The 21,422-nt window shown below is 43.5% G+C and overlaps 1 protein-coding gene across 1 annotated transcript in view; it reads right to left on the bottom strand.

Annotated features, from left to right (window-relative positions):
• The window catches only part of arid2 (AT-rich interactive domain 2), a 40,677-nt gene that overhangs the window by 1,499 nt on the left and 17,756 nt on the right, over positions 1-21,422 (bottom strand). Inside the window, exons 5-21 of the mRNA XM_067581157.1 lie at positions 17,175-17,393; positions 16,722-16,789; positions 14,897-14,966; positions 14,341-14,591; positions 12,859-12,955; positions 12,551-12,760; positions 11,987-12,151; positions 10,444-10,522; positions 9,784-9,918; positions 8,849-9,063; positions 4,646-7,110; positions 2,466-2,620; positions 2,170-2,308; positions 1,842-1,927; positions 1,383-1,506; positions 759-850; positions 1-274 (exon numbers count right to left, since the gene is read on the bottom strand). The exon at positions 1-274 is cut by the window's left edge and continues 1,499 nt beyond it. Coding sequence (XP_067437258.1) covers positions 163-274; positions 759-850; positions 1,383-1,506; positions 1,842-1,927; positions 2,170-2,308; positions 2,466-2,620; positions 4,646-7,110; positions 8,849-9,063; positions 9,784-9,918; positions 10,444-10,522; positions 11,987-12,151; positions 12,551-12,760; positions 12,859-12,955; positions 14,341-14,591; positions 14,897-14,966; positions 16,722-16,789; positions 17,175-17,393 — 4,682 coding nt within the window. The 3' untranslated portion in view covers positions 1-162. The remainder of the gene's footprint in view (positions 275-758; positions 851-1,382; positions 1,507-1,841; positions 1,928-2,169; positions 2,309-2,465; positions 2,621-4,645; positions 7,111-8,848; positions 9,064-9,783; positions 9,919-10,443; positions 10,523-11,986; positions 12,152-12,550; positions 12,761-12,858; positions 12,956-14,340; positions 14,592-14,896; positions 14,967-16,721; positions 16,790-17,174; positions 17,394-21,422) is intronic.

Raw genomic sequence — 21,422 nt, forward strand, 5'->3', positions numbered from 1 at the left:
GTGGTGGGGAGGGTTAAGGGGGCACGGCAGGCACGGCAGAAGGAGGGTCTTCGTTCCGGTTCCTGCCCTCTGCTCCCCTGCAGACCCGCTACAGCTCACCGGTGGCTTTCTCCTCTCGTCTCAGAAGAGGGATGAGGGGTGGTAGAGGTTGTCCTTTTGGCGTTAAGCCTGGAGCGAGCGCGTCAGTTCGTAAAGGCATTTGGCGAGCGTGGTGGAAACCTCCATGTTACTTAGCGCGAGCACGGAGAGGTGCGTTTCATGCCTCTTTACCAACCTGGGAGACAAAGGCGGAAAGGAATCAACACAAAGATAGTGTGTTCTCCCACAGTCCATCAGAAAACATTGACATCTAATCCAAACTGCTAGGGGTGAGCAAAAATAACTGAAACACAGGCATAAAAAAAATGATGAAGACCCTGTCAATACTCCCTGCTCTGTAGGTGGTTCTCTCCAACCGCCAATAACTATCCAGGTAGAGTTTGCAGAACTCCACTTTTAAAAATCATCCAACAACCCTGACTTGGCTTGTTACAACTTATGTGCAGCTTCATTCACACTGTAAATAAGCTAAGAGTGCCACAACTATCAATACTAGGATGAGGGTTGGGTCAGATATTTCTTGCCATGTTCATTGATGTCAAAGTTATATAGTTGGTGGCTCCCAGCTATTATTTGGTCAAAAAAAAAAAAAGGCTACAAGCAACAAAATCACTTACAACTGAACAAAAAGTGAACTCAACACTGAACAGGACACTTACATGCGACCACAGTCAGAGTGCTTGGCGATGTTCTTTAACGTTAAGGCAGCAGTTAGTCGTATGTGTTTGGTCACTGGTCCCTCTTTCTCATCCTGGAAGAGGGAACAAAGAAGAAATATGTTTAGTTTTATAGATGATAAAGGTTCGGTAGGTGTTGCGGTTGAAGACAGGCACTTGTTTGGACATATGGACAGATAAGACAAATGGTGCCTTTTATTGGTAGTGAGACAAGGACACTAGATTCATCTGACTGTCTTTACATCCATGCCCATTCTTAAAATGGTATATCACTCAAACAGTTTGTCTTTACAGTAGCAAATGCCACAATATGAGGAACCGTGAGTTTCTGAAACCTGCAGAATTTCTTTGATTCTGAAAGTTTGCCAACACTTTGTGCAAATTCCAATCTAATGAAGACTTGGAAATAACCAAATTCATTCCCTCCAGCATCTTCACTCAATCCTGTCCTGTGTATGAACCAAAAAGTGTAGGAAACACACAGGGATTTAAATCCACCATGACCAACACAGAGATTTATAAATCATACAAATGTATGTGTGTCAGAGAGAATTAGAAAAGAAACTCTGGGAGAAATGTGGTCTTGGTCAGAACCGCTCTACTCACAGTGAAGTCCCTGAAGACCAGGTTTCGAGAGCCTCTGCGTAGGGCCATGAGAGCTGCACTCGGATGATTGACGATTGCTTTCGGTGCTCGCGGTGCCGGAGTACTGCCTGCCACTGGCGGAGTCCTTCACAACAAATCATGCATAAACATCACACATTAATATCAGTGGTTAAAAATTCATTATTTTTATCTGCCATTAGACTACATTTTGGTTTAATATCCATCTAAATATTGCACCTAAATGAAATCGACCAGTCTAGAGTACAGAAAATGAGTTGAAGCCAGGTACAGCCAGACTTTCAGAGCAGCAAAACGTATTCTTAATGCCTCAGGCAATGAACACTTTAATAAAAATTCAGTGACTGACATTTTATACATTCTCATTCAACTACCAAGTACTGTATAAGGCACAGTCTCACACATCACTCACATAACAACAACAGAAAAAGGTATACGTACTGGGAAGAAGTCTGATTGGGACTCTGCGCCTGCTGCTCCTCTAGTTTGAGTCCAGCCAGCAAAGCCTCTCGAGAACAGTGCTTATCCTAGAAAAGACAAAACGCAAAGATTTTAGATCAATCTTGCACAGTGTTTTGTGGTTAGTTGTTTTATACGGTTGGTACGGTATCTTTTAATACTTCCACTGGACGACGCCAAAGTCAGAAACAGTGAACAGCTACCTTGAGAATTTGGGGAGTTGTAAACATAAAGTAAATCAGCTGTAGCTGCAGATATGGTTCCAAAGCCCAACCTATCAGTCTTCCACTATCAGTTTAAGGGGTCGTACCTGTAGATGCGTGATGAAGGACAGTCTCTGCCGAGGAAAAGGTTCACATCCCTCCCATTGACACTGGCCTCCATACACATCTTTTCCGCCATGTTGCGTTGCCGCGTGGTAAAACACCTGAGACGGCGTTTCAAACCACCTAGAGGAGAAAACACGGGACGAATCAGCAGAAGCTCCACAGCGTCTCAACTGAGGTTGATTATAAAGCAATGAACAAGAAAGAGAGAGAGAGACGGTTGGGTCCGCTATTAATCACTGGAGTAAAGGCAGCCTATCTACGCCGTACTGACACGTACCGTTTACAGGATTGCCACAGACACTTGAAGTTTTGCCCCTCTTTCCTGCTTTGCTCGGGTGGTGCTGCGGGGGTTTGCTGTGTTGGGAGGCGAGGGCTGTGGTTACCTGCTGGTGCAGGCTGGGATACAGGGGGCGGGGACGGGGTAACGGTAGGCTGTGGAAGAGACAAGATTGGAAAAGCCAAATAAATATTCAGCATGAGAAAAAAATTAAGACATCTTGAAGTGAATACAATAAACACATCTGGAAGATTAAACACTTAAAGATTACAACACCTTTCAACTATAATGTGACACAAAACACAATTCACTGAGGTCTTACTTACGCATGTTAAGTTAGAAGAATTATATTTCCCTTACATGGCGGCTATTTTTTAAGAATGAGATGATATCAAATCGTTGTTGGCTGAGATGTAACCTTGGCCCGTCTATTGGCAGAGGTTGTTCTCTCAGCTGCTTTGCTATAGGAGGTGGGTATCAGTGAGAGCCACATGGTCTTAACTGGCCTCACCTTCTTAACCTCCAAAATAACTCATCACATCTGGACCGTGCGAGCCCACATGACGTGTGAAGTGTGTGGATATTTTATTTTTGTTGTTGTGAGTTCAGTGCGACTTGAAAATTGTTTGTACTGCACCCTTTTCGCTCCTAAACACATGCCTTTTCAAGACGTATGATCGACTTGTTTAAAGTTTATGAACCGCAAACGATGAGAACGACAGATTTTCAGTGTCTGCAACCCATTTCCAGCGTAACATCATTGAGCTGACACTTTTCCTGTTACAGATGTTCTGTTATATAACAGAAAAGATGCATCCAGACGCATATTTCTATCACCTGCTCTTTGACACGTGGTTCATCAGTTTCGTGATTCGCACAGCTTTTGTCATAACTGTACAGTGCAACACGGTCACAGCATTTAATACATTAAAGCCGTGCCAAAGAATTGTAATGAGAAACATGATTCCACTCGACTTGTACGACCTACAATAAACACATGTGGCAGTGTTTAGTGTCAGAATTACTGTTTTAAATCAGCCCTAAACTAAATCACATTTTTTCACTTCCATCTTTAACACACATGCAATCTTTTCAAGCTGCAAATTTGTGGTTCCACAATATTGTCACACTTAAGTTTGTGGCCTGACACTAAAATATTACACATCAGAATCAAATACTGAAACCATATTAAAAAGGTACTCTGGAGTTTCTGACCACTAGTGGTAGTGTAAGGCAATGTTTTCCTGAGCTGTCTATGATTATCACAATGTCAAACATAATTTAAAAATCCTGTAGTCTTTGCTCAGTAGTAAAATGTCAATGGTGCTGTGTTCCTGAAAGCCTCATAGCATGTTGTAGCAAGAACAATGTCCCCCACGTTAACACCGAGTAGTGATACAGCTCATTATTTGACACTATGACCACAGAACAAGACCACAAACTAGAGCTTCTCGATGAATCAATTATAAATTATATCTTTCTCTATTGTAAAATGTCTTTTCTGTAGAAATTGAGCTGTTATAACGTGCATGAACTGATTATTTTACCTGGCCTGTCCTAACGACAGCAAAGTGCATGTGTTACTATTTATGCATACATATCTCAGTTTACAGGAGTGTCCTAATGATGGCTGGCTAGCTATCTGTCAACTTTCACATCCACGACAGGCATAGATTGAAAAAATATAAAACTTCTCACCAATCAGCGCTCTCAGTTTTACATTTGTTTTCGTTTATACTGTCGCTGTATCTCGGAAGAGATCAGTTTGATGTCTTGTCCAATAAAAAACAAACACTAGGGGCAAACTGAGCTGCCTCTCAGTTTGTTCTCAAACAGATTACAGTTGATAAACAACTTCATAGTCATAGCAGTACATATACAAATTAACAAAAAAAAGGATATGCATATGTTTTGAAGTGGGAAATACCACCAACATCTGACGGTAAGGACACACAATGTGTCTGATGAGTAATGCTGAATGTAAACAAACACGTTTCTTTGCAATGAAAAAGCCAAAGAGTACCTACTACTACAAACACACTCACCACAGACAAGATACATGACTTAGTAAGTACTCTAGTGTAGACACAGTTTGTGGCAGACCTGACACCAAGTCACACTACTAGAACACATTGTGGATAAATGTGGCTTACTGTGAAACTAACCCTACAATGACTCACCGTTGAGCCAGCTGCCTGTGTGGGCGAGCAGTTCCTCTGCTGAGTGGCGTTCTCTATTGCTACTTTGGCTACTGTGCTTGGGTCTGTTCCTGCTGGCACCGCCACCATGGTGGCACTGCTGCCGGCATTGTTGGGGTCACTGATGGTGATGATCCGCACTCCCACTTTGTTGGGGATCCCCGAGGATGCTGCCGCTGCACTGCGGTCCTCATTCTCAGCTGGCCTCTTGAGGCCTCGAGCCTCGGAGGCCACTCCATTTGCAGGAGAGGCAGCAAGACTCTGGGAGGTAACATTAACAGTGGAGGGGAGGGAGGAATTGGGTAGCAGTTGCTGTCTTAGCACAGGCACAGCGTGGCCTGGCCCCAAAGGTCCATTGGTTAATTCCGAGGGAGGCTTGGTGCCTACTGCCTGGGGTCCATTGGCCAGGCGCTCAGCCTGCTGGGCTTTGGCAGTGTCCTGCTGGGGAGGGGGAGGGCTAGGGAGAGGGGGGTTTGAGCTGTGACTCTTCTCAGAGGGGCCCACCTCCCCATTCCCCAAGTACTGTTTGGAAGCAATGTGATTTGGAATGTTTTTGTTAAAGTTGCCACCACTGTCACCCCGATCAAAGTCACACACCCCGTTGACTAAAGTCTTTTTGGGGTCGGGGTTGCCCTCCAGAGGGGTGTTCGGGCCAGGGGAGAGGGCCTGCTTCCCATTAGCAGGGGGACTCTCCGTAGCCGGGCCATTGAGTGCCCCCTGGCTGTTCCCTGAGTGGTATGGAGGTAGATTAGACTCCATGCACTTCCGACCATTTAGCAGCTTGGCACCTGCCGCAACATCGCCATTACTGGTTTTGCCATTGGAGGAGTCTCCTTCTGCCAAAGAGGAGTTCTCCATCACCTCTATCTTCCTCTCATGGATGTGCAGCCCTGTGGCATCCTTGGCCTCCTCCTCCTTTTGACAAATGATCTTGTCTCCTCTGAGGGGAGCTGGCAGTGGTGGTGGGGGTGGGGGTGGAGGTGGAGCTGCAGGGGCGTGGTGGGGCACCGTTCCAGTAGAGAATGGAGGAGGGGGAACACCCGGGGCCACCGCCCCCTGGCTGACAGCAGCAACAGCAGCAGTAGAGGTGCTGAAGCCAGTGTTGGGGACCACGGTGAATGTCACTTGTGCAGCTGCCGTGGGGCCCTGGATGATGGTAGCTGCCCCTGAGCTACTAGTGGAAATGAGCTGGCCTGGCAAGAGCTGGACTGTCTGGAGGGCCGGGGCTCCTGCAGCAGGAAGCTGGCCAGGAACCAGCTGAACGTTGAGCTGCTGAGGCTGAGGAGAGGGTCCCTGGGTGCTGTAGCCTGCCTGGTAGATGACCTGTGGACTGGGGGCTATCGTGCTGTTGGGAGGGGGCACCTGTGGAGCGGGTAGGATTAGTTTTCCTCCCGGCGTAGAAGGCCCTCGCTTTGGAAGCAGTAGCTGTTTGATCAAGCTGGACTCAGTGGAGGTAGGCTGAGAGGGAGGAGTTTGGGAAATAATTTGGAGCTGTGACTGCTGTTGATGCTGCTGTTGATGCCGTTTCATGGACAGTGCGTGGCTGACAGTTTGATTAGGCTGGACCTGGGTACTGGAGTGAGAGGCAGGAGGCGGGCAGGGGCTGGAAGCAGGTCCAGGCTGCCCGGCTATCTGGATAGTCTGGGCACCAGGAATGGCGGAGGGGTTGGCAAGAACGATCTGGTGTATGGCAGGGGTGTAGGCGGGGTTCTGCTGGGGATTGGGACTGACTATTACTACACTCTGCGCCTGCTGTTGAGGCTGCTGGTTAGGAGTGGCTATCGTCGTTGCTGGTCCACCTGACTGGTTTGGCGCTGGTTTGGGGGCGATATTCTGAAATGTGACACGTGACCCCTGGGAATTGGGCACACCTGCGATACTTAACGCCTGACCAGCTCCCACCTGGATGGAAGGGGAGGGTGCTGATACTGCAGCAACACACTGAGACTCTACCTGGGGAGCTCCACCCTGCGGCCCAGACAGGGGAGGGGTTTGAGGCAGGGGTGGGTGCTGGGTGATTGGGGGGCACACACCTTGCACCCTGGCGGTAAGGATGTGGCCCTGTGGTACCTGCTGAAATAGCGTGACAGGTGTCCCTGTGGGCAGCATGGGGGAGTGTTGCTGTTGTTGCTGAGCCGGAGGTGGGGCGGCAGGGTTCTGGGGGCTGTGGTTCTGGGTGGCCGGTGCCGACGTTGGAATCTGGACCACTGGACCAGGTCGGACCTGCTGCTGCTGCTGTACTGCTGCCAGAGGATTTGGTGGTAATTGCGGTGGTAACTGTGGAGGCACCTGTGGGGGCACAGGGTGCCGGGAAACAGTCGGGTGGCTTGCATGGGGAGGTTCCTGTGTAGTGAAGGCCATTGATGGGGCGGCACCTCCGGTGCTGAGGCTGGGGCCCGGGGCCCGGACAAACAGAGGTCCAAGGATGGGATGCCCGGGAGGTAAGCCTGGACACACATTAACACATAAACACACAGAAATGTTTAGGTCCAAGAACAAACAACATAAGCCCCCATTATCCTAGTTTAAAAAGAGCGTTTTCAATCTTTTGATTGACTTGTACAAAACCAGAACACTGTAATGTAAGTAGGGCCTCAGTGCGAGCTGGACGCAGACCGACAAAACACTGGAAGCACGAGCCACATCGTGGTGGCCAGCAGGGGGGAAAGGAGAAGGAGGCACCTGCACCGAGACTCCTCTCTCCCCCGCTGCTTCCGTCATCTCTCTCTTCGCTCTCCTCACCCCATGGCTCCTATCGGACCACCACCGAGGTTTCCTTAAGCTAACAACACCCACCCCCCGACCCCAAAGAAAGGTAACGTAAGGTGCTTTGATTTCTAACAGCATGCTTAAACAATCCTGGTGACGGGTGCATGATCACATACATTAATATATCACTTGAGGTGTTGTTTGAGTGAATAACAAAAGTCGCTGCCTGAATCAGGCAGTTTATTCTGCTAATGTGAAGTAATGTACAGTATGTACCAGTGGGCCTTTAACAATTGACAGAACAGGTCAATAACTAGGACAACACAATTGTGTAGTACAGCATGCAATGCACATGTTAACTAGATAGAAGTGTACAATATATATGGTGCAACACATTTGCCAACATGAATAATACAGGAGCCAAAAAAACTTCAGACTCAGACATATTTTAAAACCAGGAATTGGCTGGAGATTTACTACTGTACTCTGACTCTTAATTAATAGCAAGGAGGCATTTTCTGTTTAATTCACATCATCCCCTTAATCAACCCAAAGTGGGTCACATTTTTTGAGCTAGGTTGACTTTGTTGCTCAATACAAGCTATAATTGCTGTTCACATGATCCTTAATCCTGTGTACTTTAGCAACAATGTGTTGTGATCATTTCCCAAAAACATTAAACATGTAGTATAGCTGAATGGCCTGGTTCCTGCAGTTTTTCTAAACTTGTTTAATATGCTTTGATATATTTGAGATGCTAGCAAAGAGAAAATACCATTCAAACAACCAAGTGCACAGTATACTCAAATATTCAAAGAATTACCTTGTATGTTGTTTCAACCACAGATCTTCAAAATCATTTCAATTTTATAGATGCAAAACAAACAATGCACCACTGCTAAATGTCTTCTGTGTTCATGACATGTGATACAGCTTAGCTGCTTCCTTTCAATTTCCCATGTAAGCTCCTCCAAGTGACTTCTTTTCCTTTGATCATTTTCTCAATATGTTTGCCTTTGTAATTAGTTCAGCCATCTTGGTCCCACTGGTACCAGCTCTGCTCTCTCTGCAAATCTGCCAGCATCCTTCTCCCCAATATCACTTTTTTGAAGAGCCTTTTCTTTTCCTCCATAGTTCTTCAGCTTCTGACATTGTTTGTGCGATTAACTAAAAACCTCTTCTGTCAAGCACATCAAAACTGACCCGGAGGGAACATGTTATAAAAGTCAGCATCTTAGGTGGTCAAAAAAAGATCTGATGCATACGATTTTGTTAACTAGACAGATGGACTTTGATAATTTCATAACTTACTCATTTACACCCCAGGAAAAAGTTAACAGACTGGTAAATTATTAAGTAATGTAAACAAAACTAGTGCAGTTCGACAAAAAAAATGCCCATGTGTCTATCCAGTCTGATCAACGACAGTTCAGATATTCACAGGAGTGATGACAAGATTTGAATTCTTTGTTGTACCTGGAGGCGGGGCCTGAGGGTCTCCAGGAGCTTCCTGTTTAGCTGCTGGAGAAGGTGCTGCACCCGGATTCTGCTGCTGCTGCTGAGGCTGCTGGTAGTACAGCTGGATGGGCAGGGGGATTGACCTCCGCCTTAGCCCTACCAGGAGGATCTGAACTTGGCCGTTGGCCCTGGGCTCCTCTTGCCGCCGCATTGTGTGGTTTGGAAACACAGTCCTGTGGTGGCAGGGGCAAATTGGATCGTCACATGGGTAAACTGCATAGCTAAAATGCTAAAGGAAAGGTATTGCAATTCTCTTGCAGATTTACTGATCCTGTTTTACATTTTTTAGACTTTTTTTTTTAATTAATTCCCTTAAAGCCTTTCTGATGATATAGCACAGCTGCTATTTAATTCATAAAAAGATTTTACATTTCCTGTTCTACACACCCAGTAGAGAGTGCATACCCTCATGGAAAATAAATCTCATACAGGAAGCAATGTGCTTTATTTTCAAAGTTGCATTTGCTCTAAGTACTTCTGTGTCAAGTAGCCTGTGAATATATCATGTGGTACAGTCTTATCAAGCTGCTTATATTCAGGTTATTTATTTTTTCCTGTTGCATAATATGCACACTTCATATGTACGTTTTATTCAGACCTTTTTAGATAAAACTCTACAAGCCACAAATGTCTCCCATGCACTCTTAGACTAAGAAGCATCAATAAAACTAAAGATGCCTTCCAACAAAACATGCTACTATGTTGCTAGAGGAGTTATTGTCATTGTTAAAACCCACAACAGCTATGCTTTGTTAAAGCTGCTCTACAAGAGGCACGGATTTCCGTTGTTATTTCTGTTTTTTATCTTGACTCTGGTCAGGGAGCAGACATTACTCAGAGCTCTGTACTGGTGGAACATAAAAGCATCACACAGGGGAGGAGTCGGGACTGACCGCAGACATTTGAGGAAGCCATTGGAGTTCAAGATGTTACTTCGCCCCATTTTGCTGCACATGCCCAGGTACTCGGAGTACATTTCTGATCGAGACACGGAGCCCTCAGGGTTTGTCTCAAAGTGTGCGTTTAGCCTGTTGGAGAAACACAGACCGTAGGTAGAGTGGTTATTATGCAAACAAAGAAGCAATGTCTTATTTAAAAACAAGAAGAATGAAAAAAAAAAAAAAAAAAAAATCATAACGCATTCCAAGCGGGTCGACCACTAATGGGCTCCTCCAGTCTGCTTGTTGAAGTGTCCTTGGGCAAGATACTGAACCCCAAATTGCTCCCAAAGGCTGTGCCATCGGTGTGTGAGTGTGTGCTGAATGAGCATTAGAACTCCTGATGAGCAGGTTGGCACCTTGCATGGCAGCCTCTGCCATCAGTGTATGACTGTGTGTGTGTGTGTGTGTGTGTGTGTGTGTGTGTGAGAATGGGTGAATGCTGGCATGTAGTGTAAAGTGCTTTGAGCGGCCGGAAGACTAGAAAGGTGCTGTATAAATGCAGCCCGTTTACCCATTTACAGCATTAGAATAGAAAATGAAAATCAATACTCTATCTGTATCTATACTCGTTCTTCATTTCAATCATCATATGTCTAGATAAATCATTCTTACCATTGCAGTGTAAATTTCTCCCCATCTAGTTCAACAATACCAGGTGGTGGTTGAGTGGACTGAGCTGGGACCCTTGTTACTGCGGAGACAAAAAGAAAAACCAATGTAGGTAAATTCCTCCGTGTGATTTACTGAATGCTGAAAGAGGGCACTACAAAGCAAAAGAAAAAAAACACTGCCTATTGATTCAATAAACTTCAAGTTTGTTGCCTTCCCCAGGCCGTCCACTAGATGTCAGCAAACTAATAACTTTGCATTAGTGGCCTGTGGAGCACACTGACTGCAAAGGAACAACACTTCCAAGGTTAGCAGGGTTTGAGTCCCACCAGGGGTCACTTGTTATTTCACACACTCATGGCGCTGCCAGCAATTTGGGAAGCTGCTTTCACATCTGCACTTGATTCCTTTGCCACCTGCTTGTATCATGTTGGGCGGAGACAAAAGGACGATCGATTTTAAACAGAAACACATCTCAGCTTTTTGAATTGTTAAACAGGTAATGGAACTGGTGCAAGAGAAACCTGTCCATTTGATTAGATTCCCCCCCATAAAAATTCAAAGCAATGTATACCAGGTTACAAAGAAAAAGGATGTCATAATGCAGGAGGCATTTCAGCCAGGACTTTGGTACAAAACAAACAAGTTTTAGGAAAGGATACAGCACACGGCTCTAATGTTAGAATCTTGAGTAGCTGAGCAACAGGTGAGTTAATCAGTATAAGTGACTAAATGTTACAGCTTTGGGCAGTTGTGTACTATTAAACAAGTTTTTCTCTCTCTGCCCTAAAGACACAAACACAGAGTGAAATAAAGAGCTGGTTTGAGTTTAATAGATTTTAATAGACTGACCAAGTATCAGCACAACTGAAATTTAATTTGGTTTCTTCTCGGGTTAATTGTGGTGAATCTACTCTGTAGTAGTTTTAGTCAAGGTTGTTCAAGGTTGACTGAAGCTCATCTGGCTCAAACGTAACGTTTATGGGATTCCTCTGTTACTCTCTCTCTTTATACCATGGTTCACATACTGCGGCCACATTGTCATTATTATTCATATGTGATTAATTTGCAGAGAAATGTCCTTACGATCCTGGCATCTGAACTTCTATGAGCAAAGCCAGACTTTTAAAAAACGGCTAATATGTGTAATTTCACATATTTTGCACAGCATGTGAATAAGCTATATGCCAGATTTCCAGTGAACCGTAACAGTTTAAAAAGATTCAAAGTTGCATTGATTTCCCACACCTAGGTGTTAAAATTCACACATGAAAATCCTTTATTATTGCTAAAATCGCTGGTTAAGATCAGCCAGCAACAATCAGCTCTGCTCTTAATCTGACCATTACACACTCTACTCAAAGCAAAACAAGGATTGTATTATCCAATCATTTTACCCTCCTTGTAATTTTCCTGTTTGCCTTGCAGGGGGCAGAACGTACAACCCTTGTTGAGACAGAAACTTTGTCACAATTTATTAGCCTAGAGGGACGGGTGTCACAGATTGTGTATGAGGGACAGACGGAGGCGCTGCACAAACACTCACCAGGCGCTGGTGTTCCCTGCACGGCTGCAGGTACCTGCTCTACCAGCTGTGGTCGGACCTCGGCTGCCTGTTCGGCGTTGGCCTGATGCTCGATCAACCGCACCGCTGTTAGGGCGTCTGGTCCAAACGTATGAAGGTCAACCGATACTAACCGCACTAACAGGTCTAACAAGAAAGAAAGAGAAAGCACAGAGGAGCTTAGTTGAAACATGCAAGGACATTACAGCTATTACAAAGATATCCAGTGAGAACACAATTCAAATCCAAGCAGAGAAAAGAACACCTGAATACTTCCTGGGTAAAAGGAGAGCTAGATTGAAATTTGAGCCAGTTACTCATGAGTGGAGAGACTAGAGTGACAAAACTTGGCAGGCAGACAAAATACCAAATCTACTAAGCCCATGTGACTTAAGATTTCAAGCCCTGGGTTCACTTATTAAGTAGAATTAATCTGAATGACTCAAAATTAGGCAGTAAGTAAACTTTTCCACCATGGTTCATTTAGACCACAGATCACATGTTGAATGATGGTTAAAAACAGATATGATAACAGAGGATTCTTACCTATGCTGTGGTCGACAGACGCGATCTTGCTGCAGGGAATCTCTCCGAGCTGGGCCAGCAGGTACAGCACCTCCAAGGAGGCCATGAGGAGCATGAGGTCAGGCAAGGTGAGGAGCATCATTACCTCCCTGTACGAGTCCTGGTCCACATACTCGCAGATTAGCACGCCATTGTCCTCTGCTTTGCTGAGGTTGCCCAGGATCTCCATGGCTAAAGGAAACGCGACAACAATCATCACATTGAGGCCAGAGTTTGATGTCTGATCTACATCTGATTTATGCAAACAAACCCCGCAGAGAAAAACTCACCTCTCATTTTGAGGAACCTGTCTCTGGACATCAAGCATTTGGTGATGGTGTGAAAGATCAGATGGGTCGTCCGAAAGTCAACGGGATCCAGCTGAAGCTACGAGAAGTCAGGAGAAGATTTATTCGAGGATCCCACCGACCAATGAGTCAGCTTCAAAACATTTAGCAGAGTGGACAGACTGTCCTCCGCAGTATTATTCATTGAGATAACAGGCAAGCTGAGTAAGAGACACACTTTAACACCTATAGTATAGCTTTTACTATAGTTAAAAGCTGCAAGTTGGGAGGCAAAAATACAGCAATTTCATCATGACTCATTACAGGTCTTCACAACAAATAGTGAACCAAAAAGGTGCTCTAGTAGTATTTATATTGTTAACATTCAAAGATAAACTAAGGCTTTGCAGTACCACATCTACAGAATGTTTTAAGTGCCCAAGACCCAACCATCCAACTAATGACATCAAAGGCTTAACTGATTGTATCAGAGACTATATGCATGCAGTTTCTAAAAATAGAGGGCTGATTTGGGCTCATCTCTATATCTCATATTAATAAATCTGATACTGAAGCACTATGGCTTCAGAGCCAGCCAATATTTCACAAACATTTTCCATTTCTATGGTTTAAAAACAACCTTTTTTTTCTATGTTGGACTTGATGGTTTGGCCTGTATGTTTGTTACTACTAGGAGATGTGATGATTCACCTTGGGTCAAATTAATGTGTTAAAATTATTCTAAATAACAGACTGCCTCATGTGTCACAACACACCATCTGGCAGCCGTAGTCCTCATTTCTTCAGGTAGCTGCAGGTAGAGCTACATTTGATTTCGTTTCTAAACATACCGCCGCTCTGTCCCAGATGAACTGAACAGACATGTCTGTTTTTAACAGGAGCTCATTATTTATTCATTAATCCGTTTGATTTTGGAAGATAATATAAGCTTAGTTGCTTAGTGGCTATTCAGTAAATCATGACACTTTGTTGTCAATGCCACACGTTTTCATATTAACACGAGCTGTTTGCTTCATTATTCTGCTAGAAAACAACAAGCAAGTGATTCAAGTTATAACATACCAATGTATCATTCATGTCGAAAGCTCTAAACACCCCCACACACACACAATCTCTTATTAGTTCACTCAAACCTGTTCAGACCACCGCACCACAGACTGTTATGAAGTAGAGACAAGACGGTTTACTGTGTCACACTAACCTACATTTGGAAACATATCTTTCTCATCAGACACCTCATTTTTACTATATTACGGAAGTGACCCAAATCCATAACATCACGTTTCAAAAAGGTACTTATTCAAAGTTGGGTTGGTTATATTTGGCGAAGTGCTTTGCCACTGATTCGTAGTTGTGACTCTACATAGTTTTTCAGCTCTTCTGTCATACTGTAAAATGTCTCCATATTAATTTCCCTTTTTGCTCAACAACGTCCGAACCCCGAAACAGTAACACCAGACCCACCTCGGCAGCCACGTTGCCCAACGTGTCGAGTCCGAGCTGTCGGAGTGAGATGAGGTTACAGTGGGCACAGAGCAAAAGGAAGCGCAGGCACGTTCGGTTGGCCGCCAGCAGCTTGACGTTGGCCTCCTCGAAGGATAGGTTTCGCAGGATAACGGCAATCTGCAGCACCCGCTGGGCCTCCATATCACTGATACCAGAGTTCCGCGGCGGGTGGAAGAGGCTCTGCCAGCGCTCCTCAGACGACGTACCATCTGAAGACAGAACAGAAGAGGAACCATTTAGAGCTCCATGCTAGGTAAAAGGGAATGTGAAATGTGAAATGTGTATGAGATGGGGAAAGACAGGGAATATAATCTTTTTAAAAACCAAATGAGATCCATCCCCGTTCTCAATTACAGGTATTACAAAAGATAAATTAAAAAGGGAGTCATAGTAAAGAAAGTCTGTGCACTTGAGCATGTCACAGCATTTTAGGTGTCAATAAATACACTGTGGGAGCACACAGGAATGAACGCTTTTATTGCTTTGTGTGGCTTTTAGCTGTAAGGGCGTTTACCTTGTGCTGGGCTGCTCTTGTCCCAGATCAGCTCCCTGACTTCAGCGTCCTCTACCACCTCTTTCCAGAACTGCAGAGAAAAAAGCAGCTGTTAGTAACACATCTTGATGGATTGTAGTTACTCAATTATAGCCAAATTAGACTATGTTAAATTAACTACATAAAATGACTCTCATGTCATCACCAAATCAATTGTAACAACCCAAATCTCATGTTAGCAAAGCATGACTATCACACAAAAACCCACAAACTCAGGTTACTGGGATATCAGTTTACAGCCCGGTAGGCACTGCCAAGCTATACGCTTAATCTGACAGTGGTGCCATACCCATAATCATGAAACCATGCACCATGTTGTTAAAGTTGAACTGAAATTTGAATCCTCTACACTTTCTACTACAGAATCTATAATGATGCTGCAGCAACTGCGCATATTTTTCCATTTTTTTCAAAAGAGGATTAAGTTGTTTTTTGGGCATATTTGTGGAAACAGCGATTAAGCTTCAAGCCTCTGGGTGGGCATTTCCCATGGCTGTAGTTGACTGACACCTAAGGGCCGGCGTTGCTAGGAGACCGCCACGGTGCACTACTGACTGGAGTCTGTTACTGTCACTGTGTAGACTACAAATGTTGATATTTCCTCCCTATTTCAATGAGCCTAGATAGCACTGGTTATCACTTGTTAGCTGTTAAAGACACTTGTCCATTTACAACACTTACATTTGGGAGGACCCATCATGCTCTTAAGTTTGTATTCCACTCAGAAAGGGGAAGCTAGTTAGCCAAGCTTGCTAACGTTAGCAGGGATCCTCACTAGACAGCACCTTTTGTTCATTGTACACTCAGTGTTGTGTTCGTCACACGTTATTCAAAGGATGGAGTCCTAGAGAAATGTAGGAAGTACTCTGGTCACAGATGGAACTAAGGCTAACAATGTCAGCTGATGGGTTAGTTCAACTTCACAGTCTGAGTAGGAAGACCAGCCTTCCCTTGGATAAACCTCTCATGTTAGATACAATGTGACCATGAGCAAGATACTAGCTTCCTGTCGGCACTAGCTCTAGCTAACTGTAACCTCTGCGCTGTCTTAAAGTCCCAGTGTAACAAAAGTTGTAATCCTGTGTTTGCAATTGTTCATTTATCTCGTTATACGCCAAATATCTGTCAAAAAAAAAAATCAGACTATTTTTAAATCCCTGTATTTCCTCTTCCTGTAAAACCGTTTCAAATGTTTGACTCATCCTGCACTCAGGGACATTTACTAAAGTTCATCCAATGAAATGTGACTTTGGGCGAGTAAATAGCCACATTGGTCATATTAAACCTGTTTCACCGTTTGTGGGTCATAGCAGCTAACAGAGCGATATGAAGAGAGATAGGAGTAGCTCGGTATTGTACTTAACTCTGTAAGCCCTGCCCACTTTTTAGCAGTCCAATCAAATTTGATTTAAATCCCTCTTGTAACTGTACGTCTCTCAAATATTCCGTTTCACTGGGGAAATACGTCACAGTACAGAAGCTACAGAAGCTCCAACTTCTGTTTCACTGGGACTTTAAGGACTTAAAAGCCAAGAGAACTCACTCCTGCATCTAAAATTGATTGATTTCAAAGTGAATTGACCTCCATCCTGTTTTAAAGATGCCTCAGAGAACACTGCTCTCTGAGGTTCCACTGTGAGGAGCAACCACTATATTTCTGGCAGTTTTTGGTTCCAAGCAGCGTTAATTATATATACAGAACGGTCAAATAAAAAGACATATCCACTAGAACACATAACGGGTCACACAATAAAGATTTCTTCTTCTTTTTTTTTTTTTACTTTACCCTGACAAAGTCCCGGCAGGTTTTCTCCTTCCAGTCCGTCCCAAATACCCCGGAGAAGCTGCCTAGCGCTACAAAGGCACAGAGGGATGGTTAGAGGAAGCATCAAGAGTTTCAGCTTAGTATTCTTTGTCTCCATTCTCTTGTTCTTCAATTCCCCCTTAATAAATTATATCTAAGAAATGATAAGAAGCTAGCACCTTTGATCCTAGAACAAAGAGATGAGAGAAGGAGGCAGCAAATGGGGAAATATTTGCAGAGTCTTACCTGCAGAATAATTGTTCTACTCTAGAGCTGCACAATTAAGATTAAAATTAAGGTTTTTCTAAATAAAAGTACTTCTCTCAATAATTTGCATGCAACGTAAATGCACTTTTGACATCCACCATTTTCAATTACAGCAGACAACTAATTAAGTGAAGAGAGAAAAAAAAAAAAAGAAGCTCAGGAACGTACAGTCATCAAAGACGCCAGCGTGGGCCAGCAGCAACGTGACCAGTTTGGGGTCCTTGTCCAGCTGCATGGCATGCTTGCTCTCATTGGAAAGCAGAGTGCAAACGTTAACAGCAAAGTCCACTTCGTTGGGTAGGCCCGAAAGAAGAGACAGCACCAGTTTGTTGTAGTCACACGGCGGAGCAAAATCCGTAGACAGTCCATAGCTTTGGCGGAGATAGTCTGGTGGGAAAATAATAAACCGGATACGTTAGGGTAATGCTCCCAAAACTTCCAACTGGCAACTCATAAACTTAAATGTGGTGATGTAATACTAAGAGTTAAATACAGTTGTAGAAACGGGGAAAACAGAAATGGTTCTGTTGTATTTAAAGACTCACAATGAGGAAACTGCATATCCAGCCATCAAAGCAAAAGTGGCACATAAATTGCTTCAACATGTTACGCTGATGTGAAATATAAACCGTAGTCATGGTTACTACTACTGGAGTAGCTAGGGTGAAGAAATGAAGCATGCGAAGGCAGACCATAGTTGAAGAAAATGTAGATTTGGCTTTTAAAAAGGTGAAAAGTGAATATTAGTTATAGAATGAGAGATACAGAGGAAAGCCCTCAGTTGTACTACTGTTGCCTCTGTACACCTTTAACCAGTTTAGCCCAGATTTATTTTCCTTTAACTGAGTTTAAGCAAACCAAATGGGGCATTAAACTGTTGGGTAAAAGCTGTCTTTACTTCAAATTAGTTCGATGAGCCGTGTCTTGTCTGACCACGGAACATGAATGTTCTCTTAACTTTTAATTGTGTTTGTCTCTGACTCAAACTCCATGATGGGCTTTTTATAATTAAAAGACTTCTAATTCTAAATACAGTGTGTGGGAATAGAATCATTACATGAATCTTATTATTCAGCAGCTCTCAATGATAGATGATTCAGTCTGTGAGAGTGCAATCTACTGGATTAGAAAAAAAAAAAGAAAAAAAAAAAAAAAAAGGTTTCCTCCCATCCTGCGGTTTGATTTTCTATTATCAATCATTCTGTGTGCATAGGTGTCATTTTCAATACACTGGATGTTTCAATTTGCTGCAGAATCTTTGTAGACGGCTGCCTCTGGAAACCAATCATAACAGAGAGAGGAGTCCTGCTGAGTGAATTTGATTTTCATGCTGAAAAAGGTTTGCGCAGGCAAATTTCATTCAGCAGAGTTGCTATTATAGCTGCAACTGCTCCGTTCAAAACCCGCCTGTCTCTACTCGTCCTCCCCCAACACCTGCACTGTACAGCATCCCATCTGACACACGAGTAGGCCTGGGCACCATCTATTTTGTCATACCTTCCTGACATTTCACTGGGGTATATGAGGGTTTTTGTGTTAAAAAAAACAAAAGTAAACATAAAAAAAGCTGAGCTGCTGGTGATAGAAGTAATTGTAGCATGTATGACATTGTCTAGCCTACAATACTCTGTGTCTAATATGCAATTAGCCTACTTAGACAAGTCTTTCTGGGTTTAAATACTTGTACTTGTGAATAGATAGGAAATAAGTGCCTTTCTTCCATAGATCCTTGCTGGAGGACCCCATGACACTTGTTGCCGCAGTGGATACGACGCATCAGTGGGCTGAAGGGAGATGATGATGATGTGCTGGGTGGTGGTGGCAGTTGAATAAAATCATCTGGCTAATAAACTGCTTTTGTAGATGGAAGAAGAAGTCATCAAGATAAAGTTATAAGTGGAACTCGGGACTAAACCCAAAATGCTCCCACACTGCTGCAGAGGCATTTGTCTTTTTTTTTTAATAGTCCTGTAACATTATCTCCACCACTCACAGTCGCCAGTTCCACCAGTAAAGACTGACCTCTGGTGGCGCGTGCTGTGCACAATGATACATCACCTCAATACAACATTAAATAGAAAGAGGAGCGTCTGTGTTTTTGACGGTAGTGAAAATCATACCTTCAGGATTTCTACATATCCAGGTATACTGTAATAACTTGATACCGCCCAAACCAACACACAAGACATTATAAGTGAAGGGAACTAACAGTTGTTGTAGGCCTACAATCAAAACATGATGAGGCAAAGCAGACCACAGCTCAGCCAGACATTTCCAGAGCAACTGTCCAATAATGAATCACCACTGAGTCTCACCGTTTCAGCCCGGTTCTCCGACCTGACATTTCAAATGTGATTATTCCGGTGATTTATCGAGTACTAGAATAAGAATATTTTAAAAAATGCAATGACACAACAACATATTTACTCTATGAGTTGATTCGGCAAACTTGTTAGCAAACAGCTGCCGATTGACACATAACACTATGATTCATTTGGAGTTGTGTTTCTGGCCACCTGTCTAATGCTCACTCTCTTTTGGCTCTGCTTTTGGTCTCCACCAACTCCTGAGGGAAATATCTGGCTCTTCAGCTGCTAAATGCTCCGCTACGTTCACCAGCTAAGTCGCTAAATGTATGTTGGTGCCGGGCAGGTGGTGTACAGTGGGGGGTGGGGGGGTGTTTTTTTTTTTTTTTTTTTTTTTTTTTAGAGTTTTACAGCTGCCTGATGCAACGAGTGTGGTGTGAGTGAAACAACGGTAAATTTGTGGGCTGGAAACCCAAAACAATGAGCTAGTTACTATAATTCCCAAAGTACCAAGTCCCAAGGCATGTCTGCAAAATTTTAATTCTGAATCCTACAAGCGAAGCATTAGAGAAGCATCATTACTTCAAACTTACGATAACAAACTTTCAAAGAGAGTAGCATTGTCAAATGTTGGGGGGGGGAGCCGATGTGTTCTTTAATGTCTGACACCACAAACAAAAGTTCACCACTGTTTGTCGTGTGTCTCTTCCCGCCCCGGTCGTGTTTTGGAGTCAATGGGCTCAGCAGGCAGCGGGGCTGACAGAGAAAAGAGCCTTCGATTAAAAGGTTAGAGGCTCTAATCTAAACTGAGGTAAAGGGAAAAAACCAACAAGTGCTTCCCTCTTCCCTTCATCAATAACTGCTGTCAGGACAGTCAATCGCTTCAGAGCACAGCGAGACTAATGGACAGCTCGCATTCACTGTTGTGTGAGCGCCGTTTGACAGTACAGACAAGAGGTTGGCCTTGGCAAGTTGCACAAAAAACATTTTGTTTGAAATGTGATGTGGTTACTCAGAGGCTGCCCTTTCATGATGAAAGGCGGCAGCACGCTTAGGCTTAAAACATGATTAATCAATGCTTTTTTTTTTGTGTGTGCAGGCAACTTCCAAGAAAGGTGGAAACGAGCTGGAAGACTAACAATTACTGTAAACGCATGCTTCATAGCCTTGGTTCAAACACGGCAGCACTTAGCAAGGTGACTACTGAATTAAGTGAGTCACTATGCAATAAAAGTGATAAATGTGACGTACAAATAAAGTAGGCTCATGAACTGGACAAGTAACAAAAAACGGAGAAGAAACAGAGAAATTTCTTCTTTTTTCCTCTCTAAACTTTGCAATAAATGTTTTTTCTCCTCTGAAAAGCGAGTATTACTGAGGCAGACTTAACTGAACGGCCTGACGAGGCGGTTGGGATGTTAATAGTTGGTGTTCAAGACTACCTGCGTCATGAGATTATGAATAAAAAATCTCCATGTAGATTATGTTCCAAAAACTGCAAGCTTTTTTAGCAAACTTTAAATTGGCAGAACAACACTAACCAAGAGGTAAAAATGAAAGATGAGAAACCAACAGATGAAATTTAAAGAAAAAAAAAAAAAAATCAAAAGAGATGACTGCTTAATTGGAAGATGTTTGTACTGGTTTGAAATGTAGGAATATAATCAATTCGATGGTAGTTTTAGCTTCAACCCCCCCCAGCATTCACATTAGATAAACAAATGAACAGCTGATATGTTTTCATCACACACTACAGTGGATTTTCTAGCAGTTGAAATTAAGTGTTTGACGAGTGGAGCAATTTGTCAGCAACCGTGCAGCATGTAGCCTATTAGAGAAATTAAAGCTATCTGGACCTTAAAATTACAGTGTGCAATCATCAGGGTTGGCACTTTTTTTTTTTGTGATGATAGATTTCAAGGACTTTTTAAGCACTTTTCAAAGACAAATTATTTCAAAATTAAAGACCAATAATTCACACGGATGTTCACAAATAGCAGTCTAACCCAGCGCGGTGCTATACAAAGACTTGAAGGCTTTACTTTAATTAGATGGTGGTAGAAATTTAAGGCCAGGCACCGCTCGGGAATAAGGAAAAGAAAATCCTTTT

This window comes from Thunnus thynnus, chromosome 23 (assembly GCF_963924715.1).
Source record: "Thunnus thynnus chromosome 23, fThuThy2.1, whole genome shotgun sequence".
Lineage (NCBI taxonomy): Eukaryota > Metazoa > Chordata > Actinopteri > Scombriformes > Scombridae > Thunnus > Thunnus thynnus.